The sequence below is a fragment of the Leucopleurus acutus genome (assembly GCF_964270905.1).
Source record: "Leucopleurus acutus genome assembly, chromosome: 13".
Taxonomy (NCBI): domain Eukaryota; kingdom Metazoa; phylum Chordata; class Mammalia; order Artiodactyla; family Delphinidae; genus Leucopleurus; species Leucopleurus acutus.
This window is the reverse complement of record NC_139155.1, coordinates 22250998-22276579: the sequence shown is the minus strand read 5'-3', so window position 1 is coordinate 22276579 and position 25582 is coordinate 22250998. Positions and strand designations below refer to the sequence as shown.

General features: G+C 41.2%; 1 protein-coding gene across 1 annotated transcript in view; it reads left to right on the top strand.

Moving 5' to 3' along the window:
- Positions 1 to 7391: 7391 nt before the first annotated feature.
- The window catches only part of DCC (DCC netrin 1 receptor), a gene marked incomplete at both ends in the record, with an annotated part of 1161813 nt that continues 1143622 nt past the window's right edge, over positions 7392 to 25582 (top strand). Inside the window, one exon of the mRNA XM_082853095.1 lies at positions 7392 to 7482. Within this exon, the coding sequence (XP_082709221.1) occupies positions 7392 to 7482 (91 nt within the window). The remainder of the gene's footprint in view (positions 7483 to 25582) is intronic.

Below are 25582 nucleotides of genomic sequence, written 5' to 3'. Positions count from 1 at the left end.
TACCACACCGTATTATTGTTTAGGTCAGATTTTAACTTAGGGATTTAACAGCAACGTCATGAGTACGTGGTAAAAGCCCTCACTGAAATCCAGGTATGATTTGTCTGTGACATTTTCCAGCTGCTTCAATCTATAATAATTTATTCTAAGTGAACCCATGTTGGGTCCTAGTGATCTTACATCCTTTCCTAAGTATTTATAGATCATATATTTAATCAGTAATTGTTATCTCCTGCCTGGAACTGATTTCCAGCTCACTTTCATGTAAATCAAGGAAACTTGGCTATTTCCTCTCCTATTCTTTAAAGATTAGAAAAAGTGACCCAGCCATGTGTTTTTGCAAGTAATTTTTGCACTTAAGAAAATATCTGAAACCAGAAAGTCTGGGTGTTTTAAGCTCATAAGCCCTCTAGGGCGCTCTCCTTATTGGGTATTCTTCTCCTACTGTGCCCCTACTCAAATTATCTTGTCCTATCAGGCTGATTTAATTTCAGTTCCAGAACTTGACACAGCCATAATCTCCTCAAATCCTTTGTTCGGTTAATAGTCCCATTGGAGTCCTATGACTTCGAAGAAGTTATCTTTGACCACCTCATTTCCCCCTTCATCTAGATTACTGCAGCATTTTTTTTTTTTGCTATTACATGCTTAAAGTTTTAAATTCTAGGCCATAAAATATGTCTAACTTCTTTGTTTAGATAGGACGTTGCTTGAAAGCAGGAACTCTTTCTTGTCCTTCCTTTTAACCGCTAAGTTATCTATACAGTGAGTGTTGAGAAAGGTTTGCTGACTAATAATAACAACAAAACCTTCTTTTCATTGTTCATATCATCACACACCTGGAGTTGGACTTCTGATGGCCTCTACCTCTGCCAGTCAAAAATTAGTTGCAAAGCTGAAACCGAATAAAACCCATACATTTCATGGTAGGAGAATGTACTTAATAAAGAGCAGCTGTTTTTAATTGGTTTAGTTAGGATTCTTTGTGTTATAAAAGGTAGACATCCTCCTTAACCTGAATTAAATAATAAAAGAATTAATTGTCTCCTGTAACTGAGAAATCCAAAGTCCAGGCCGGCTTCACACAAAATGACTTATTCCAGTATCACCAAGAATTCACTTTCTTTCCAGCTTTTCCCTCTAATTTGACAGTTTCAGTTTCATTCTCATTTTCTATATTATTTTCTATTGCTGCTCTAACAAGTCACTACACAATTAGTTTCTTAAAACAGCACACATTTCTTGTCTTATGGTTCTGGAGATCAAAATTCTGTAAATGGGTCTTATACTGGTACAATTAAGGTATCCAGAGGGTTGTAATCTTCCTGGAGGTTCTCAGGGAGAATCCCTTTCTTACTTTTTCCAGTGCTGGGGCTGCTTGCATTCCAGGCAGACCTCTACGCTGTAAGAGGATAAATTTGTGTTGCTTAAGCCACTAAATTTGCCGTGTGTGTGTGTGTGTGTGTGTGTGTGTGTGTGTGTGTGTGTGTACAGTTTTACAGGGCTAAAATCAAGGTGTCGGTAGAGCTTTATTCCCTCTGCAGGATCCAGGGGAGAGTCTGGTTTTTGGCTTCTTCATCTTTCAGAGCCCACATTCCTTGGCCCATGATCCCTTCTAGTAATGGCATCACTCTGCCCTAACCACCTGCTTTCCTCATCACATCTCCTTCTCTGACTATGATTTTATGCCTCCCTCTTCCATTTTCTCGGAACCCTTGTGATACATTGGGTTCACTGGGATAATCCAGGATAATCTCTCCGACTCATGATCCTTAATTTTGTTACATCTGAAAACCCATTTTTCCATGTAAGGTAACATATTCACAGGTTCCAGGGATTAGGATGTGGGCATCTTTAAAGGAGAGAGGAGGGAAATTGTTCCGTCTACCACAGGCTCCTCATAGGGATCTGATGGAAGTGCCAAGATTTCTCCTAAATTAGTACCTCTATTAAAACTCATATGTATGTATGTATGTATATATATATATATATTTTTTTTTAATTGAAGTATAGTTGATTTACAGTGTTGTGTTAGTTTCTGGTATACAGTGAAGTGTTTCAGTCATACATATATACACATATTATTTTTTATATTCTTTTCCATTATGGTTTATTACAGGATATTGAATCTAGTTCCCTGTGCTATATAGTAGGACCTTGTTGTTTATCTATTTTACCTATATATATTATGTATCTGCTAATCCCAAACTCCTAATTCATCCCTCCCCCACTCCCTTTCCCCTTTGTTAACCATAAGTTTATTTTCTATGTCTGTGAATCTGTTTCTGTTTTGTAAATAAATTCATTTGTGCCATATTTTAGATTCCATATATAAGTGATATTATCATATGATATTTGTCTTTCTCTTTCTGACTTCACTTAGTATGATAATCTCTAGGTTCTTCCACGTTGCTGCAAATGGCATTATTTCATTCTTTTTTAATGACTGAGTAGTATTCCATTGTGCATATATGTATCACATCTTCTTTATCCATTCATTTGTCCGTGGACATTTAGATTGCTTCCGTGTCTTGGCTATTGTAAATAGTGCTGCTATGAACACTGGGGTGCATGCATCTCTTCACATTATAGTTTTGTCTTGGTATATGCCCAGGATTGGGATTTCAGGATCATATGGTAGCTCTATTTTTAGTTTTTTAAGAAATCTCCATGTTGTTCTCCAGAGTGGCTGCACTAATTTACATTCTGACCAACAGTGTAAGAGGGTTTCCTTTTCTCCACACCCTCTCCAGCATTTGTTATTTGTAGACATTTTAATGATGGTCATTCTGACCAGTGTAAGGTGGCACCTCATTGTAGTTTTGATTTGTGTTTCTCTAACAATAATTTAAGCTCATATATTTTCACCATCTAGAGGGAAGAAAGGTTTCTCCTAGCAGTACCTCCAGGAGAGACAGAGAGCTTCCCACTCCTTGAAGCCTCAGAAATGACTCCTCTGCTCTGACTGGCTGGTGGGCTCAGCTCTGATTTTTATCATCTTGATCAGGAAGCTAGTCTCCACTTTAGAGGGGAGAGGGACTAGAGGGGCTTAGGATCCACTTCTTCACCTTTGTAGTTGATAATGTGGAGGAGTAGTAGCCAAATGTGGGAGTGGTTACCAAAATAAGGAAGAATGGATTCTGAGCAAAAACGAAAACAAACAAAAACCAAAATAACCTACAAATGTCAACTAAAATACATCCCTTCACCCCATGACTGTAAATGGGCCAAGGGCAATGACCATGTCTTATTGATGGTTGTATGTTCTGTATAGATATTACAGAGCCCAGAATGTCTAATATAATAATTGGTGTTCTTAAATAAGTGACTAAATGGTGAATTATTACATTGTCATGTTCACATGATTTGACTTGTAGTATAGTCAAATTCATAGCCTAACATGTACCATTGGACTAGGTGATACTGTTTTGGCAAGTAAATTTCTAGGGCATGTTACAGAAAGTGTCTTTAAAGTCAGGTCGTGATATAGGGAGAAGAATAGAAATGGTCTCAGATCATTAATTTTCTGAATTAAGGTAAGACAAGAAATGCAGCTCCGTAATGCAGATCCTAAAAGGAATTGCATGTTTTTAATCTGGCTCATCCTCTTGGGCTAATCTCAGAAAATCGTTGTTCCAGATGCCTCCTGCCCCTTCCCAAACACACACAAGCACACATAACTTAGGGTACATGTGTTTTGAAGAAATATAGGTACTGATTAATCTCCCTTAAGAGCACAAAAGCGTATCTGCCTATCTATGTATTTTATTACCAGATTAAACCCCAGAAGGGGACTCTCAGCACCAAATGTCATAAAGACTATATGAAGAGGATTCATTACACTAAACTATTACCTGTGGCTCCCATGGCTCTTCTCTTACTCTTTGATCTTTTGGTTTCTTTTTTTCCTGATAAGGAGGCTAGGTTGTAAGTGGGCCTCACACCTCTGAGAGGAGGAGTAAGGAGGTGCTATGTTTCCCAAGTATAAATGGCCATGCTGTGAGTCAGAAAAGATTGAAGCTGTTTCCAAGGAAAGGTACCAAAATCAAGCTGGAGTCATCTGTAAGAAAAAAAAGAGGGCATATTGGGCAAGTGAGTACAAGCAGCTGTCAGAAGCTAGTTGTGAAACCAACTAAGTATCTAAGAGGATGAGAATTTGATGATCTTTTTAGAAGCTCATTGGTTGGTGGGCAGATGACCTCAATGACTCAGGGTACATGAGTCAAGGACCACAGCGAAGAGTAACTTAATCACTATTTGTTCTGTTAGACTGAGCAGTGTCCATTTAAAGGGATTTGAACACTGTGGACCATTTTTGGTTCCTACCCTCCCACTCTTTGTGGACATTCTTTTACTGATGAAGAGAGCAGAGGACTTCATCACTCTCTCAGAAGAGATTTCAACTCTTTCTTCGTACCATACTTTGTAAACCAGTGGTTCTTTCCATCGTTTTGGCAGAGGGCATGCTTGAATTCATTTTGTGCATCTAATGAAAGCTAAATATTCCCTCCTAAGGAAAAAAGATCATGAGCACAGAAGGCAATCATTTTTCATAAAATTTCAGGTTACTCATGAAATCCCTGAAACTTGTCAGCAGGGACCTTCTAGGAAGAGTCCATGGACCGAGTTAAAGATCCTTGCTCTAGACCCTGAGCCTGTATCTCCAGTTACCTCATCCTCAGCTAAGGGAAGCTTTGAGTATTTTCAGAAATTTGGAGATCACCAAAGAGTTCCGTTCCATTCTAAAGGACCCATCCATCTAAGTTATTTCTGGAGGTTTGATCTGGAAATCACAGGTCCTTTTTTTTTCTTTCAATCTTTCTTTGAACTTTTAATTTAAAAAATTACAAAAGAATTGAAAAGCTGCAAGAATGCTTAACAAACTTATTCTCTTCACTTACATTCACCAATTATTCGCTTTTGTCACATTTACTTTGTGTGTGTGTATGAATGTGTGTATACATATTTTTGCTGAACAATTTTAGAGTAAATTAAAGGTATCATAAATGTCTACCCCGAATTGTTTCAGTATGTTTATCTTCTAAAACAACAGGATATTATTTTATATACAGTGCAAATATAAAATAGAGGAATTGTAGTATCTTAGAGTACTATTATTTAATATACCACCCATATTCAAATTTTGTCAAGTGTCTTTTTTTAACTTTTTTTTTTTAACATCTTTATTGGAGTATAATTGCTTTACAATGGTATGTTAGTTTCTGCTGTATAACAGAGTGAATCATCTATACATATACATATGTCCCCATATCTCTTCCCTCTTGCGTCTCCCTCCCACCCTCCCTATCCCACCCCTGTAGGTGGTCACAAAGCACTGAACTGATCTCCCTGTGCTATGCGGCTGCTTCCCAGTAGCTATCTATTTTACATTTGGTAGTGTCTATATGTTACAGGTACTTCTTATTTTAACTTTTTCAAGACAGAAAGGGATGGACATGGCTAATGATCTAGAAACACTGTTGTCAAGTTCTAGTATCATGGGACTTTTCCTGATGATGATTGTATCCTGTATTTTTCATGCTTTCCCCCCTTCTTTTGAATAGGTAGCCACGTTTTTTCCTCTCATAAACTCATAAATGTGAGATGGTGATAAGAAAGTTTGGGGAAGAGAGAGAAAGAGTGAATAGACAATGTAATGCAGTGGGGAATGGAGAGAACCTACAGCTGAACAGCTCCTTAAAAGACAGAACTATTACCAGAGTGGCATTTCTATTTTTCGTCCTTTGTGGCCAAGTTCATTCCTTTGTAAGTTCACTTATTCAGCAAAAATCTCTTGGCACGTGCAGCATTCTAAGTCTTTTGCTAGATCTGTGAGGGGTTCAAAGGTGAATGACATACCATCCCTCTTCTCAAAGGAACTTGAGGTCCTGCAGTAGAGATAAGATGTGCAAGGAAAGTCAGCTTAAAGCAGTTTCCTGAAAGGGTTCCACTGTGCACCCTTCCTAAATTTCCTCCTGCGTGTGTTTGCTTCATTTCATGTCTCAGGGACTGGAGAACTCCCTCTCTTGTTCTCCCGGAACACCTCCTCATTACATAGACCATCATATTTATTAAGATATTTTATAATTATCTATTTACGCCTCTCTCCCAACAGATCACCAACCCCTGGAGGACAGAATCTGAGTCTTATTAAACTTCACATTTATATTTCCTGGAAGCTAACAGGGTACCTGGAGCATGGTAAATGCTTTAAAATTAGTTGAATAAAGCACTGAATCCTGTCTAGAGAAGAGAGAACACAGGTGAAATAAGACATCCTACAAAAAGAGGACCCTGGCTGTTGTGTCAGGAAATAGCAGTCTGGTATTTGTCCCTTGTGTTTCTGGACCTCAGTTTCCCACCTGTCCTAGAAGGAGTTGGATTAAGTGATTCTTTCCAGATGAAAAATTCAGTAATGTTGGAGGCAGAGAAGGAAGGAAGCAGCGTGCCCATCTGACCCAGCCTAAATACCCGCCTCAATTTTACAGTCAAAAATAAATTCCCTAAGATTGAGTGTCAAAAGAAATAGCAGCAAACCCCCTGGACACTTACAGTATTTGCCAGATCCATTGACAAAAGTGACTTCCCACGCTTTGCCCACAGAGGGCATCCCTGCTCATTGATATGTAGACCAGGCGAATGCAGCTGCTTGGAAGCCTCCCCCGACCGCTCTTTTTTTTCTTCGCCGGCATCTCTCTGCCCCCACCCCCTTTCCCGTGGAATCTTTGCCTGATCCTGTTCGTTTCCCTCCGGTCTCCACATTTTCCCTTCCGGCCCTCCACTTCTCCGGATCAATGGATAGTACGGCTGCAACTCCCGGCTCACGCACCACTGGCGGACACCCCAGTAACAAGTGAGAGCGCTCCACCCCGCAGCGCCCTGCCTCTCCTCCCCAGGTCCCCCTCGGCTCTTGGAGGAAAACCAAACAGCATCCCCAGGTTTCGCGCACGGATTTTTCTCTTCAACTTTACCCAGCGTCAATCTTTGGATGCACAGTCCAGCCACAGGATTCCTTTCTGTCTCGTCTTGGTCCCTCCTGGGTAGTCTGTTTATTGCTGTTTCGGAAGCCCCGTGGAGAGCTGGTTGCCCTCCTCTTGTTCCCTCTGTTTCCTTGAGTTAGTTTTCCGAGGTTTTACCGGGGCTCGAGATCTCTTGGACCGAATGGAACTTTTTGCTGCCTCTTTTTGCTGCTGATTCTGTCAGTGGACGAGGAAAAAGGCTTCGGAGGCAGAAGAGGCGCAGGGGAGGTGGAGAAAGGTGGAGGAAGTGGACGAGGAGGAAGCCGAAGGGGCTCGGCGCGTGTGTGTGCATGTGTGCATGCGTGTGTGAGTGCATGTGTGTGAGTGTTGCGGCTGCCCAGGACCCCCGGCCCCGAAGGTGTTGGCTGAAATATGGAGAATAGTCTTGGATGTGTTTGGGTACCCAAGCTGGCTTTTGTACTCTTCGGAGCTACCCTGCTCAGCGCACATCTCCAAGTCACCGGTAAGAGGTTCTTTCCTTTCTTCTCTTCGCACCCTCTGGCCCCCCACAACACACCCCTTTCCTTCTCCTCATTTCCTTTGGCGAGTAGTGGAATTGGGGTAGAGGGAGAAAGGGCAAGATGTTCGGAGCTCCCTCTGTCCCCCATTTCCTCACCGATGATAAAAGATGGGAAGACTTTTTTTTCCCTGGGGGTGGAGGATGTTGGCAGCTGGGGAAAGGGGCGCCCCTTGGCTTTTTAACAAATCTGGTGCTTCTCACATCTTTGCTTTTGCAAATACTTGCATTGGTTTGGAGAGCTGGCGGGCTGGGGCAGGGAGGAAGCAGGTGATGGGGACGTCTTGAAAGGAACTGGGTTGGATCCTTAAAGCCTCGGGAAGCTACGGAGGAGGGGAATTGGGGCAACAGGGCCAAGTGGAGGAGGTCCTCCAGGGGGGCTTTGAGGGAGTCTGTGCCGAATGTAGATGGTGTGGCTGAGTCGTTTGTATATGACGCATCTCTGGCTTGGATTTTTAGACTTGCTGATTGAGAATTGGAGAAAGGGACGCTAATGTGTTTTGGTACTTTGGAGGAGGGGACGATGGTGCCGAAGGAGGCTGCAGAGTTGCCAGGAGGAAGGAGGCGTGTTTTGTTTTATTTTTTAACAGTGAATGCAGCTCTCAAGCTAAGTCTCCAGATATCTCCAGGACACTTCCAAACTCCAAATGATTGCTATTCTGGGGAACTAGCCCCCTGGCCCTGGTACTTGGCAAGCGCAGTTCCTAATTAAAAATGGCAAAACTGTTTGGGCGCTGGATTGGGTGAGAGCAGGAAAAAGAGGCATCGGAGGGATGCTCAGGGCTGCGGCAGTCTGCGAATGTGGAGCTGGAGGTTTCGTGGCCAAAATAATAATAATAATTTAAAAAAGAACAAAATGATTCATTATAATAGTCTGCTGGTTTTGCCGGCCTCACCACAAGTGTAGATGGACACTAGGGTATAGGGAGTGGGCCCGGCGGGGAAGAAGGGGAGAGCAACTGGCTGAGCATTCAGATCCCTTCGGAAATAACCTTTCCCCAAATCCCAGAGAAAAGGGGCCTCTGGCAGGGGCCAGGCGTTGGGTGGGAGCACCCCAACATGTGGCTTGGAAATGAACAGGGAACAGAATGTAAACCGTGTCCAAGCCCCCAGCCTCTCGGGAACCTGAAGCTCCGGCTTTCTTGTTGCTGCTAAGTGCTGCGCGGTCCAGGGTTGCGAGCGCCAGCGTGGAATGTGCCTCTCCGGTGGCTAGGGATTCAGACACTCAAGTGCGAGGCTCCCCAAATTTTGACGTGGCCGAAAAGGAGTAGGGATCTGCACATCCACATCGACCCGACCCTTCGCCTTCCTTTGGCCTGACAGAGCGAGCGAGCACAAGCCAGCAAGAGGGGTGTGCGTTTGTGTGTGTGTGTGTGTGTTCCGGTGCGGTGCACGCGTATCAGCATTCGCTCCCCCAGCAGCTCCTGCTTCCTCCCTCCCTCTCAGGCTGGTCTCCTCCTCTGGGCTCCACTCTCCCGGAGCTTTGTCCTCAGCAATTACTCCCAGAAGGTGGGCGGGGGACTATCCCTGCAGTAAAGCAGTCGCGAAAGGTGTCTTCAAAATTTCCTCCTGCTACCCTCAGACACTAGATGCTGCAGCCAGGAGCACCCTCCTTCTGCACAGATTGACTTGTGCTCTCGGGCAGTTTGGTGGAAGGCCAAGGAGGAGAGAGGGGAAGTTTAGAGGGGCATCCTCGCTGGGTAGAAAGTCTATGGAGCCAGGCCTGAAATGCGTGGGCTGAAAATACTGCATTAGACAAGGAAGGTGTGCAGAAATGGACAATGACATTTTGTCAGTTACACTAAAATATTTTAAAGCCTTTCCCAACTGTCTTTGGCAAAGGGTGGGGATAAATGAATGGAGATGGATTTATATATGTTTTACTAATATCTAAATTAATTAATTATCCCCCTTCCCACTTATTTAAGTTTCTTGTCTAGAAAGTTAGGACCATATATTACTTTATTTTAATTAACTCCTCAAGGGATAAGTCTATGATTGAAAAGGCAGACAAAAAGATACATATGCAAGGGAAGTGCCTGTGGATAGGCTTGTGGGTCTCAATCTTTAAGCTCCTCTATACTTCTAAATCCATTTGTGTTATTTTCAGATGTGATGTAGTTTGCGCCAGTCCCAGGAAAGTGGATGGTGCAGTTTTGAGATATTGCTAATTCAGATCACTCTGATCTTTGCTCCTTAATCTGTGTCTCCTTTCTCCAGTAGCAATTTCCCCTCTTCAGGGACATGGCAGGGAATTGATGATGAGGAAAGCACAGTTCACTCTATGAAAGGACCAGTAGGAGGTGCCCTTAATAAGGCCAAGTGTCTAGTTTACTGGCAGTGAAATTCCCATTCAGGAGGATGTTTTTAAAGACTTTGTTGATTGGTGACAAAGGATTATGGAGACAAGTACAATAGCACTGGCTATTTTCCCACTTCCTAGATAAAGTCTGAAACTGCTGTAGATTTTTGTGAAATCATTAGGACATAACAAAGGGCAACCCTGGACAGTGTTGGCATAGGATGGGGAAGTGATGTTGGAGGAGGAGGCTAGTGCTTTTCTAGCTGGCTTTTTGTAAGATGCTGTCTTCTTATATATTTGACTTGAGCCCCAAGCAAAGGCACTAAGTAGAGTCCTGGCATCTCAGAAGAGATGAAAATTTTCAATGGTAATGAATGCAATTGCAAGTATACATGTTACTTTTAATTAATTCTTCATATATATGTTTGGATTACATTCGATTGAAAACATCAGTGCGCGTTTATGTCGTCGGGACATGGTGAGATGAAGCTTGCTACGTCCCCTATCCACATCTTTCTCATCCCCCGCAACCAAAGCAGATCCGACGCCCCAGATCTGGCTTTGCTGTTGAGTGGAGCATGGCAGGACCTGAGGGCGCCTGGGCAGCCCAGCTGTCCACTCCTCTGTGAGTGCTGCGGTATAAATCACCAGGGACCTGTCACAGCATCCATTTCCCACACAGCAGCCTTGCCCTCTGAGTTATGAAGCATGTGAAACAGCCACCACATGTGTTCTATGTGCATATATTAGGCTTAGTGCATTTGCTTTAATGTTCTTAAGAGCTGGGCTGGCTTGAGCTGCTGATAGGCATTTTTTTTTTTTTTTTTTTTTCCCCTGGGGAGAGATTTATAACTTCCCAGTGTGTATGACTTACATTTATTCTTGGGCAAGTTAACCTTTCAGCAAACTTCCTTATTGTTTTCATTGAAGAGGAAGAGCTTTAATCCTGTCTAAATTCTTCAATGAGCCCTGCTGGAAGTTTCTCCTGGAGTACAGGATATTTACAGGCTGTAGTACGATTTTCTCAGCCAATGGGGAGCTGGATGAGATTTGAGGAGGTGATTTTTAGGTGGAAGGGGATATTTTTACTTGTTTCTGGAGAGGGAAGGGATGACACTGCATCTTCCAAGGGAATTCTAGCACTCTAGTTATCCTCAAAAGCATCTTTTATGAGAAGAAAGATTTCTTCCTCTCTGGCTTACATTTCTTCTTTCGTTCAATAGTTTGAAATTCTTCAAATGCATATGATTTGCTCCTAGAACGTTTCCTGCTGTATGTAGTAGGGTCATCTAGTACTATCTTTCTCCTTTGGAAACAAGCTCTATTTTCAATCTTAACTTCTCAACGAAAACACTTTTTATCTTTAGGTGATGCTGCATGTATGTAGGTAGTGCTGAATTTCTGAACAGAATATTTCTTTCCATGGAAGACTGGGCCGCGAGATTACAATTTAAAGCAAATATTCTTACTTTTTCTTTGGAAAATTTGCCATCTGAAACTGTGCTTGTGAAATTTCTTTTTCCTCATACTTCTGCCAAACAAAGTAATTCTATGAGGAAGGGATGCAGTTGTTTCTGGCATTTGCTTATATTAAAAGCCAATCATATACAAGGAGGAGAGCATTTTCACCCTCCATGCCACCTCCCCAAATGTATGACTTCGGGGGGGAATTGAGCTAGTGCTAAATACATAAAGATGCTTCTGGAAACCAGTGTGCTATTTCACTGATGAGTGAGCTCTTCTGACCTGGCTGTGGATCTCCCCACTTTCCAAAGATATGGCCTGTATTGCGCTCAGAAACTTGCACTGACTTAGGAACACATTGCTGGATTTTGGTATTTGTTACACAGCTACTAGCTCAAATGATCAATTTTTGATGGAGTAACCTACCTCAGATGATAATCTCTTACATGAACTGTATATGCAAATTTCGGGAAACCTTTGTTTTGCCTGAGTAAAAGGAATAATGACATAAGCCTGCCAAGGATTACTTGATTAATTAACTGAAGATAAAAAGTCACTTGGTTCTGGAAACATACCATAATCCCTGAAGTGGAGTGATAAATACTATGCACATTTACAATTCATAAGACATAAACGTGGAATCTTCTTCTTTTTCTCTGTTTCTTTATTATGATACTCAAGAGGAGGATTGAAGAGTTTGGTGAATTGTCACAACAGTTATACCCTAATGAATTGTAGCCTGGGATTTCACTAAGTCTCGATTGAAACACACTGAATTAAATACCAACATGATGCCCGATGAACTGTTCTGCAGCCTGCTTGCTTCTCTCCAGCCTATCTCTACAGAATTATAGCTCTGATCTCTAAACTGTATAGCATCAACACTGCCACCCTTCATACAACCCAGGAAAACCTTTCTCACTGTGAATCCGAGGTCCTGATCCACAGGCACTGCAGTTAACATGCTGTACTACACTTTGCAAGGTCATGGGGATTTGCCTTAAAAACAAATTTTTAAATTTTCATGAGTGTTTCTTTTTTGGGAAGTTAAACTACCCATAAATTCTAAAGACAGCTAAGTGGTACTCTTACTATAGGAGACTAACTAGTGGCCTCTCAGCCAGTATCATTGAAATTTCAGAGCTCATAGAGCATTAATGGGAGGTAGAAATGACCACTAGGGGAGGTAGATTATGCCAACCTCAGCATGCTGCTTTTTTTCCAGGAGGGTGTTACCTGCTTGGAATAATAGAACTTTAATTTTCTTCAAAGTTACTACTTTTCAGAGATCAAAGCGCTTCTTAATGGGTATTATAAAATCAGTAGCATGGCACTGACCCCAAAGCATTTAAGATATTTTCCTTCAAAACAAGACCTCAAGTAAAGCAAATGTTAAACTTGTGACTTAAAAAAAAAAAAAAAAAAAGGATGAACAGTCCAGATTATTTTCCCTGTAGGCCAATTGAAACATGCAAGATAAAATGAGATGTTACACATGCCAAGCGGGTAACAGCAAAAAATAAAATGCAGAATATTACACACCTTTATAATTGCAGCACCTCTTAGTATTCCACAATTTGCTCCCTCCTTCAGCAGATGGTTGATTCCTTCTATTTCTCTGCTTTAGTGCTGGGCTAACACACAGAAATCTAGGTTGGCTCATTGATGATCAAAACACTATAGTGTTTTAAAGTTCTTTGACACATTTTAGCCTGAGGTTAAAAAAACCAGACCTCTTTAACTCAACTGTTAAGTAATTTTTTTTTTTGGTGGTTTAGAAATGTCTGACCTTATCAATGGTATAGTTTAGAAATACATAATAATGTGTATGATTGAATATATTTCTTCTTTTTCATTATTGATGGTGATTTGCCAATGGTTATACTAGTACATGTTGCTTTTTTATAAATAGTTTGAAACAACCATATTATTCATAGCTTTCATTTCTTGGGGGAATAGTTCAACCAGAAAACATAAAAGTCATTCCCTATTTATTGATCATATTTTTAAAGTTTATTGTTATGACATGACCTGGGTGAGGAAATTTATCTTCTTTCCTAAATTCTCTGAGCCCAGTGCCTATAACCTACTTCTTATTTTTGTGAGGTACTTTAGCTTAATTTCACACATCCAAATTCTCTGACTTCTTGCTTGTTCAGCCATTTCACGGTTTCAAGAGAGGAAGGCCCTTTATACCACTTGGGATTATTCTGAGCGATTTGACGGGTACGCATTGCAATTTGGAGATTTTGCTCTTGTCTTTTGCCCATCCGTTACAGACTAGTTCTTGCCAGAAGGCTACTTTTGGGCATACCTAGGACAAAAATGTTCTACTGAATTAACTGAATCTTTATGATACAATCTAATGAAAATACGAACTCGTTAGTGTATCTTAACCTGGTAAGAGAGCTTATCAATACCAACATTACTCTGGTATCTTAAATGTTCTTAAATTGGCTTTAACATTTTTATAAGAGAATAAACGAATTAAATGGTTAATATAAATGTTATTTACTCTAGTTAGTTTTCTTAGTACTGAAGTTTCTTGTTAAACACCAATATTTCCTGATTTTACTCATTTTTTAAGCCTTTAAAAATGTTTATCCACTCCCTTAGCTGCATTTTAAGTATGTAGAACATAATTGAACCTGTCCTTAAGAAGCCCCAGGCATTACTGTGGCTCACTTATTAAACTATCTGATCTTATAGGGATGATTTCTGAAGATATTGCCTCATGGAGGACTGTTTATTTCCCATTAAATGGCCACAGACTATTGCTTTGTTTTCCTAAGGCTTTTATTACTGATTTGTAGAATGCGATTTATCTACTTGTTTGTATCCAGCTGGCAGTTCCCCCTGTTGTGAGACTTCAAAGAAGTTTTTCTCTTTTCTTCTTCTGATTTGCTGAGAGATAGGTGACTGTGTTTTGTTGAGATGTGTCTAAAGTAAAAGGGGAGATTCTAAATCAAGTCCTGAGTCCCTCACTAGCTAATTGGTTTTCACTAATGGGTTTGTAGCATTTCTGAAATCTGCTGTTACTTTGGATGCCATTTTTCTTTATGTTTTTCCTTGTTAAATGAGGGTGTGGACTAGACAACTTATAGTTATATTACTGTTTTCAACATTATATGATTTATTTAAGTTATGAGCATACTATATATATAGTGTTGGGTATAATTAATAATAATAACATTGATCACAATAATAATTTTAATGAAACAAATAACCCATGTACGCACCCGCATTTTTCTTAATTTTGTATTAATTAGTCCCTTGCCTTTTTATAGTTTTGCTACATATGTTTGAATCTTTAACCTATGATTTTGCTTTGCCTGTACGTGACCATATAAAATAAATATAATGTGTGTATTCTTCTCTGGTATGTAATTTTGCTAAACATTAAATATTTGAGATTCATCTGTGAGAATGCATATGGCTACACTTCAGTCACTTTCTCTGCTGTATAATATTCCATGATATTAATTAACCACACTTAATCAATCTACCATTGCTGAACTTCTGGGAAGTCAGTATTTTGCTATTGCCAATAATACCGCTATGAACATTCTTATCCATGTTCTGTGGAACAAATTTGCCACGATGTCTAGAGTGCATGTCTAGGGATGGAGTTGCTGAGTCATAGAAAGGGCATCTTTACTTTTAGGGCACAATGACAAGTTACCTTGAACTTTGCATTGAAACTCCCACCAGGAGCATAGGACGATCTTCTTTGTTCCATGTCTCCACCAGTACTTGGTATTGTCATGTGTTTAATTTGCCCTCAGCTGCTGGATGTGGATTAGCATCTCACTGTGGTTTTAATTTGCATTTCCCTGATTGCTCATAAGGTTGAACATTTTTTCCCATAAATTTATTGGCCATTTGTGATTTCAGCAAGGTAGTTCTATGATTCTGTTTTTTCCAACTGAGCAGCCATTTGCTTTGTGGCATCAATACTATTACTGTTAGTAGTTACTCTGTCTTTGCTACTAAGCAACTTTCGCTTTTAGGTTTAGATGCGGTTGGTCATCTAACTTTTAGGAAGTTGTTGCCTGATACTGTATCATGCCTACTTTAGCCCAGACCTTCCCTAAACAGCTTTCCAGAATGAACACTTATTTTAGACTGGAAGAGAGATCCTTAGTCACTGTAGGATTGTTGATTACCTAGAGTAACTCTTGCCATGTCAGTATCCTGCTTTATCCTATTTATTATGTCTATGCAGCATGTCACTTACAGGGAAGCTGGATCCTGAGGTGCCAGGCTTAATTTGAGGAACCTTATAAATCCCCTGAATATGACAGAACTCAAAGATGACTAAATCACAGAATTATGATGCCAGATACCAAGTATGAGTTAAAATCCTAATCTGGCATTTGAACTTAGGTATGTTTCCAATATGGTAAAGTACATAGGCCCAGGATCATTGTTACATATATGACTGTGGGTTTCAAACAAAACCCATGCTTGCACAAGGGCATACGCACGTGTCCCAGTTTTGGCGGGGCGGGGGGGTCCCTAATTGTTTCACCCCTTCCCACGGGACAGACTAATGAAGGGCCCTGGATGGAATAAAGCCTTGGATATGCTAGCAGTGGCTTCTCTGGGGTGTTGCCTCTGTGCCGACTCATTAGAGATGTGAGCCAAGGCTGAGACATTTAAGCAAACCCCTCGCGCCCGGAGTCCTCAATCCATTGTTTCCACATCTTTGCTCAGCCTCTTGGGATCCCAGAAGAATGTAAATTAGAGAGAAAATCTGCAAAGCTTTCCTTTTCATGTCTAATGTCTGGGCAGAGCTGTTCCCTGCAGGACAATTTCTAGTTATTTTCCCTTCTGGGTTGAGATGTCTCCAGGGATCGTTTGTTCACTGTTTCCCTTGAAACTTTTCAGCAGCATATCAGTTCTTGCTGTTAAAATTTCCTCTTAAAATTCATCTTAGATAGTCCTGTTCTAAATATTCCTCCTGTCACTCCTATCACCCAGCTCCTGGTTCCTGTTTGCCCTCCTCAGTGGCATTCTGTGTCTTCTGTGCTGAAGCCTGTTAGATAATTTTAGCCATAAATCATTCTTGCCTCCCCCCTGAGTCCTCACTTAACCAGACTGTAAATATTTAGTTCATTTAATCTTTCTTCATACCTCTCCAGAAGCTTAATCATGTTTATTTTTCTTACCTGAACTCCCTCTAGTTTGTTTATATCTTTCTGGTAATCAAGTGCCCCAAATTTAATGTGCTCTTCTAAGTAAGCTCTCCCAAGTCATATATTAGGAAATACAGATTTAGCATAGCGTTTACCTTATTGTACAGTCATTCATGGACACACATTTTGTCTCTCAAATTTTAAGTCCTCATTTTTCAGGTAGGACTATCAATGCCTGACAAAATCATTGAGGTATTATAAGGATCAAATAAGATTAAGACTTTTATTCAAGATAATAGTTACTAAACATTTACTATGGGTTACAGAGAATTAAATGAAAGGCTTAAATGTGTCTCTGCCCTCCAAGAGTTTATCACTAAGAGAAGGTGACAGGCACAGACATAGCTAAATGGGTTACAAGGCAGAACAAAGTACTCATTAAGAGAAGAAGCACAAACCAAGCAGGGTAGACTCTGAAAAATATCAACTACCATGTTTATGCATTATATCATTAATATATTAATGCTAGCCAGATGGGGTAACAGAGCCAATTCTTTCATCCTTGTATCCATAGATTGATTGACCAAAACAAAACAAAAACAAAAAGAAAGGAGTGTAAAAAGTTGTCAATCATGTTTAAACCAAGCTCACGTTTGGCAAGAATGAGGATATGGAGATTTTTGGGGGTTTTTTGGCCTCTCCCGTTGCGGAGCACAGGCTCCGGACGCGCAGGCTCAGAGGCCATGGCTCACGGGCCCAGCCACTCCGCGGCACGCGGGATCTTCCCGGACCGGGGCACGAACCCGTGTCCGCTGCATCGGCAGGCAGACTCTCAACCACTGCGCCACCAGGGAAGCCCCAAGGATATGGGGTTTTATGTGGCAGTTCTGGCAGCCTATTGCTATACATGCATCCCCAGACCTCCATGACCCTTTCTTTCCTTATTTATTGTGTGCCAGGTATTGTGCTAAGGTGGTGATAGAACTTTGAATGCAGTGGATGGAAATGCTAATCAAATAAATATGTTAATAAGTCCATTATTTCGAATGAGAGAAGCCTTTGAAAGAAAGAGAGTATTATAGGAGAGCAGCTCAGATCCAGCTCAAAGAAGGCTCCCCTGAGAAAGTTGTAGTTGGCACCCAAAGAATAAGTAAACTTGGTTAAAGAGGGGATGTTTAGGGAGAGGCAGGGGAGAAAATGCAAGTGAGAAGGGTGAGTGCAAGGGCTGTGTAGTGGGTGGAGGCATAGTGAATTCAAAGAAGATGAGTGGAACCAGATCCAGGAGAACTAATCATGATGACGGCTTGGCTGAGCTGGAGAATACCCTTGGATCCTCTCTTGAAGATAGTAGCTACGCATACTAATAAATATTGGTTGAATGAATTGAAATGAATTCACAACAAAGACCTTTTTCTAGTTTCAGCACAATCATTTAAAAATTTAAGCAAATTGCATAGGTAATCCTTGCCCTGATTTTCTTATTAACTATTAGGTGTGAATTTATGAACCTACCTATCTCACATGTTTAGAAATACCTATGGGGTTGTGTGGACACAATGTAACATGGGGGAAAAAATCTTTGCAAAGTGTAAAGAGCTAGATGAATGCAAGTGATTATTAATGAGCATGTGTAACAGGCTACTTCCACTTTGAAAGCTATCACTGAACACAGAGAAACAGGACTTCACCTTTTCTATTCAGGTAAGATTGGCACGGAGACATTTCGTTTTCCCGTGGCCTCCTTTGAAATGTGCGCCTGATAACTCTAGGTGATTTTTTTAAAAAGGAAACTGAACCTAAGATTTAAAAATTTTTGCAGCTTATTTTTTCAAGATGCTCCTGTTGTTGTATACATTTTCTTTCTATTACTGTTCCTTAAAAAAAATGGATGAGTGTTCTCCTAGCTTTAAGTTGCAGCTCACTTAGAAGCCATTGAGCTTGCATCCCCTTTCCTCCACTGCTGCCAAGTTGCAAAGGAGTTGGCTGCATGGTCCTGTGGTCTTGGGTTATGATGAGAGACGTGGCACAACCTGGCGGGGGAAAGCCTCTCAGCTAGTGGACTTGACCTCGACTTCCCCATCTGTAAAATGGAGACAAAATTGACTTCTCTTTCCCATCTCTAAACTGGAGATAAACTCACTCCAACAGTTAGATAAATGATATCCATTCCCATGCCTGACCCTTAAATGTTCTGTAAAGGCTAGCTGTGTTTAGTATTATCCTACTGTGGGCTAGATTTATACTGGAATAGTCTACATGTAGCAGATTTCACAGGCATGGGCAGGCCACTCTAGAACCCTCCTCAATTTCATTGTTGTAGTTGATTTTAAAGACTTAGAAATAAAATAAGATGTCAGATTCTAACAGAAATTTTGAAATCAAGCCCATGCTTCGTTTAGTGGGTCATGGTTTAGTGGTCCATGGTCCATGCCTTTGCTAGATTCAGAGGCTAACAGATGCAGCTAAGTTAGACCTGACACAGTACAATATTGATCAAACTTGGCACCGTATGATGTACCTCCTGTGGATCCCTCATCCAAATTAACCTCCTCCTTTAACTCCTGTTTGGTTAACCACATCCATTTCCTGCAGACCCGTTGAGTCCAGCATCTACTTAGCATGAACACCTGGAGGCTAGTGGTTAACGTGCAGTGCCAGGTATAATTTACCCCGAGAATCTTCTCTCTGAAGAAGACACTCTCACCTTGGCTAGGTGTTAATGCCCAGCTCTATCCTGTACAATAGAATTAGAATCTCTGAGATGAGGCCCAGCACACACAGTTACTAAACCTCCATGGATTGTCCCAAAGTGTAGCCAAGTTTGAGAATCAGTGTCCTAGGACCTTGCTATTCAAAGTGTGGTCCAGGGACCAGCAACATTTGCATCTCCCAGGATCTTTTTAGGAAAACAGAAAGTGAGTCCAGACCTCAACTTAACTGAATGAGAATCCCAGGTGACTGAGAAACACTGCCCTAGGAGACTGAAAACCCACGGACGGAAGTGACCCTGGGCTCGATTTCTTTGTAAAAATCTCAGTGGGAAAAGGTTCCATCCATACTTGTTTAATCTTAGCTTGAAGCTTCTTTGGAGGACTTTAGCTTCAGGAACTGGTCTTGGAATGGCGAACTACACCAACATCCAAGAGCCTTCTGGTGTGTAATTTAGCAGCTAATGTATTTCTTGGAGACCATGACATGTTTCATTTTCCTTGAGATTAAAGGCCCTTGAAAATGCTGTGAAAATGCTCTCTGGGTTTTCCACCTGCCTTTTCCCTTCTTATCAGTGCTCAAGGAAGAAGGCACATTGTAAAAGGGTCTCCGGCTTTGCATTCCATATTTTCTCCTCCCTCTATCCCCTTTCCTCCTTAAAAATACTCAGATGCAGGGAGAATGGCAGGCACTCGAAAGGGACACTAGGGCCCTGAGTCCATCCTCACCCTCCCTCCTCTGCCTCTTGGGTCTGACGCTAAAAGCCCACAGGTGCTCAAAGTGAGACCCTGCCAGCGACCCCATGCTGATGCTCATCGTTTGATGGGGAACGGTCTTCAGGACATGAAACAGACCGAATGCTCATTTGCCTGGGCCTCTGTGGTAGGGGGAGAAGGGGCGTAACTGAGGTGTTTGAAGAGAGCAAAGCTTTACAGACAGAAAGCTCAGTGCGAGGCTTTGAAGCTTTTTGCTGTGCACTGCCTGGCAGAGAGAGGAGCTTTAACTGGCGTGCTCCAAATCAGACTCTACAAGAAGACAACCTGGGGGTTCAGCTGTGCAGATTGGATCAATCTGAATGAAAATCACCAGTGTTCCTCTTGGTGAGAGAAGTTTTCTGCTTCGCCTATGAAATGTAGGCCCTTTTCAGGTCCTGGTAGAAAATGAGTAGGGCTTTTGTGAAAGGTTATGTAAGGCTGCTGTTTTTTTTTTTTTTTTCCCCCCCTCTAGAGTAAAATTCTGTTTATAAGAAGGGTGAAACCGTCTCTCGGGGAAAAAATGCATTTCATAGCCTATAGCTTAGGAAAGATAATTTAATCAATCTTCAAGAATGAATTAAAGGAAGAGAAGGAGAACAAACTCATAGGCGGAGGGAGTAGGACATACATAGAGGAATAGGCCTGTGGGAGAGCTTGATGGCTCTGGTCCTGATGCTGCAGCATTTAGGGGGCAACCAGCTGTTCCTGTTTGCCCAGGACTGGGAGGCCTCCTAGGAAGCAGGACTTTCAGTGTTAAGAATAGCACAGCCCCAGGTAAACTGTAGTGTTTGGTCACCCTAAATTAGGTACCTGGGATGGGGATGGGAGTGGGGAAAATTCTGAAGGGTCGTCAGCAGTGTCATGGTATTTTAGCCAACATGCTGTTAGCCAGATGGAAGAATAAGTGGGGGCAGGCTGCAAGGCCTATTAAGAAGGGGCCCCATCAGAGAATATGGGTGCCCGTTTGATGGTTTACAACTAACTTGTGCCTCGGCTGTCGTATTGGGTCATAGAAGTCCTTACCCTCTAAACCTGCGCTAACATAAAATTTGATGTCCAAACTTGAAGGTTTTCTTTTTTTTTTTTTTTTGCCAACTACCTGGTCCCCAAACTGTCAGAAACAGCTTATTTTCAGTATCAGAATATATTGGAGATGGTAGGATAATTTATTTATTGGAGAAGCACGTCTAATACTTTTGTTTTAATGTGCCTCGTATAATGCTGGGTGCATATTAATTATCTAACAAATACTCACTAATGGATTTCCATATAATGGTTATTCTCAAGTTTGCACAGAATCTGAAGTTACTTTTATCACAAGCCATGCAAAGTTCAGTTAAGGATATATTACATTTCATATGAGTACTCAGCTTTTTCCAGAGAATTTTATTTTATTCTCCTCTTCCCTTCTTTGTGCTTGATTGTTTTTTCCTTTACATGGCACCCTTACTAATTTTATTGGCGCCATTCCAGAGTTCTTGGAAAAAATTCAAAATCAAGGAAATCCTGCAAACACTAAAGTGCAAGTATGTGAAGTCTATAGAATTTGCTATCTCTTTAAGCCCTGTTATTACTGCATCTAGGGCATTTGTCAACTCACAGGTATGAAAATGAAACAAGACAAAATAGGTGTATAAATACTTCCAACATAATAATCCCAGGGATAGACTCTGTGTTTTCCTTAGGAGAACCATTCCTGAAGACTGGGTTGAGTCAAAAAATTAAAATACTACTTTTGGTACTTCCCTGGTGGTGCAGTGGTTAAGAATCCGCCTGTGGGCTTCCCTGGTGGTGCAGCGGTTAAGCATCTGCCTGCGGGCTTCCCTGGTTGCGCAGTGGTTGAGAGTCCGCCTGCTGATGCAGGGGACATGGGTTTGTGCCCCGGTCCAGGAAGATCCCACATGCCGCGGAGCGGCTGGGCCCGTGAGCCATGGCTGCTGAGCCTGCGCGTCTGGAGCCTGTGCTCCGCAACGGGAGAGGCCACAGCAGTGAGAGGCTCATGTACCGCAAAAAAAAAAAGAATCCGCCTGCCAATGCAGGGGACATGGGTTCGAGCCCTGGTCCAGGAAGATCCCACATGTTGCAGAGCAACTCAACCTGTGCGCCACAACTACTGAGCCTGTGCTCTACAGCCCGCAGGCCACAACTGCTGAGCCCATGTGCCACAACTACTGAAGCCCATGCACCTAGAGCCCGTGCTCTGCAACAAGAGAAGTCACCGCAATGAGAAGCCCACACACCACAATGAAGAGTAGCCCCCGCTTGCTGCAACTAGAGAAAGCCCACGCACAGCAACGAAGACCCAACACAGCCAAAAATAAATAAATAAATTTATTTTAAAAAAATTAAAATACTATTTTTGTAGAAGTCAATGGAAGCCAAGACAAGATGATGAGTACAAGAGGGGCACCCAGGATGAAAAGGTCAAAAGGTCAATTCTTCGTGTGTTTCAGCACATTAGTCAAGCAGGAAAGGACTTCAGCAGTTGTTTGAGATGCCCGTCTCATTGTCCTGATGATGAGACAGGGTTTCAGAGAAGTTAACTGAACACCCAAACCACAAATCTAAGAATGAGTGCCACGAAACATGTCTGCACACGTGGAATTAAATCTTGGCTCTACCAAGATTTAACTTCGTGACCCTCATTATGATTCCCTCCTTATCCCTAAAACTGGGAATGGGTTAATTAAACAAGGAGAATCACACTGAAGGATTATCACAGTCCTTGGTACATAGTAAGCACTAAGCTATTTTTGTTTTTATCCATTCATTCAACAGATGTTTATTGAGACCATGTTTGATTTATCATATTTGTTGGCTCTTAACATTGGATATATAATAAAAAGCATCTTACATACTACCACTGTTCTCATAGAATGAATAGAATGCTTGGGGAAATAAAACCTAGGCAGTTTAAACATGCAAAAAAAAAGACAAGCAGAGCTGCAAGACAACATATTATTAAGAACCAAATGATTGAGAAGTATAGGTAGAGGAGAGGAAGAGAGAGAAACGCTCTTCAGAAGGGCTTCATGAATAAAGAGGACAAGTCAGGTGGGCAAGGTGTTTGGGATGTTCCTGTTGGACACTTCTTTACGTGTCCAGGCTCTGGAAGACAAGAGAAAAGATGGCGAACGCTTCACTTCCAAGAGTCAGCCACCCACTGGCCATGGCCACCAGTTCCCATCACCAGCAATGGCTTCACTAGCCTCTTCTGCAGCAGATCTGCGATAGCCAAGGAGAAAAGGGAGAGAGAAATGACACGGTCATCTGGCAAAGTAGCTTTGGCAGCATAAATAATGTAATTTTAGAATGAAGAGGTTTTATTTGCAAGCCGTTTCCTAATAATTTTAGGGAGGTCTCAGAAGGACAGAGTGCTCAGGAGAAGACAGATCCCATCATGCACCACATTTTGAACTGAGATGTGGTAGCTGCAAAAGCCAATTTAGGCCTCAGCACTGCTGGAATAAGTCTGTGCTGGAAATTAATGTTTCCATCCTTTTCCTTTTAGGAGAGCTTCAAAAATGTATAGAAAACTTTGGTTCAAGATGCCAAAATCCTTTATTACTAATGCATGAAAGGTGTTAGCTAGCCTATAAAAGATTTTCTATACTTTCACAGCCAAAGGGCAGGTAGCCCAGCACAGAATTTTCAGCTTAAATAGCTCTTCCTTTGTTCTTTCACCCAGAATAGTCATGTAAGATTATGATAATTAATAATTGATGAATGATGATGATGAGGTTGTTGCCTTATGTTTGTCTGATATTTTATATTTTCCAATGGCTTTCACATCCATTATCTAAATTCCTCTCCCAATACATCTAAAAAGTGGGCAGAAGAGCTAATTCTTCTTACATGTTTTGTGAGTGAGCTTATTATGAAGACTGGTGGTCCATTACTTGCTTAAGATCACGTAGAACTTACTAGTTCTGTAAGAAAAACCCAAGTCTTCTGACTTTTAATTCATTTACTCACGAGTTATATCTGACACCTTCCAAAAGCAACAAAATGAAGGGCATCTGTCTTTTTGGTTTTCCAAAAGTACATGTACTTAAAAAAATGACATCTAGCATGCAAATCTTAATTTCTAATAGCATTCTCCAGTAAAAGGAACAAGGGTTCCTTGGAGAAATGGCTGATTCTAAGACTTAGGCTGGAAATATGTAAGTGCCAGAGAGTACGGAAGTTCTTTAAGAAAAAGAAAGAAAGAAAGAAAAATGCACAATGATAGAGTGTGTCAAAGGGGCACAGGAGCTAACTGAAAGCTCTCAATGGCCAAAGCTGGAACAATCTGAGCAACACAATAAATCAAGTAATTTTGAATTATAACTCAAAATACAAACTAAACATACTGTTTATATACTACTATAAATACATTTATACTATACTACTGTACTACTATAAATAAAGTCCTTAATAAATAAATAAATACATGGAAGAGAGGAGACAAATGTCTCACACGGAAGATTTCCAAATACTTTATATAGATAACCTACCCTGAAGGAGGTGGAGTATAACCCCTGCTCTTTTCGGTGTGGACTGTGTACAGTGACTTCCTTCCAAAAAGTACAGGATGCAAGGGGAAGGGGGAGAGTAACTTTACGGGGCAGGGGGGCGGGAAACTTGACAGATGATCAAGGTCATCATTGACAATGACAAACCATGATACGAGCATGTACCCCTGGGAGGATGTGATGACAGTGGCACTTCATCTCTGTGAACTTCCTTTCCCAAACCCATAACCCCAGTATAATCATGATTAGACAAACCCCAATTGAGGAACATTCTACAACATACCTGACCAATACTCCTCAAACTATCAAGGTCATTAAAAATAAGGACAGTCTGAGGAACTGTTGGGGCCAAGGCAAGCCTATGGAGACATGATGATGAAATGTAATATGCTGTCTTCTGTGGGATCTTGGGACAGAAAAAGGACTTTAGGTAAAAACTAAAGATATCTGAATAAAGTCTGGACTTTAGTTAATAATACATCAGTACTGATTCATTAATTTTAGTAAAGCTGCCATAATAATATGTTACTAATGATAGAGGAAATTTAATATGGGATATATAGCAACTTTCTGTACTATCTTCACATTTTTTCTGTAAATCTAAAACTATTCTAAAATTTAAAAAATGATTTTAAAAACATCCTATTTTGTTTTGTCAGAGTGGAAAAACCAGCAGAATACTTAATCCTAGTAAACTAATTTCTTAGTTTACTAAGAAATGATAGTTTACTAAGATGATAGTTTCGTTCTTGTGTGATTATTCTGAGAATTATAGATGATGTTTCTATAACCCTTATTATCCCAGGACTTTTCTCAAAGTATGGTTGCATCAGTGTGATATGTGCATCTTTTAAAATGCAAATTGCTAGGCTCCACCTGACACCACCTGAATTAGAATCCTGGACATACCTGAGCGGGGCGGGGCAGGGGGGACTAGGGAATAGCATTTTTAGCTAAAGTGAGAGAGACTCACTTTCTAGGTGAGTCTTATGCACACTTAACTTTGAAAACCACCGTATTTTGCTGTACATTCTCTCTAAAAATTAACCATGATAGCTCTCTATTTGTCAAGCCAGTTTTTGAACTCAGGGTATGATTTTTGAGTCAGGGGCGCTTGAGTGTAGATTCCAGCCCTAGAACTTTCTAAATGGGATAAGATACTCC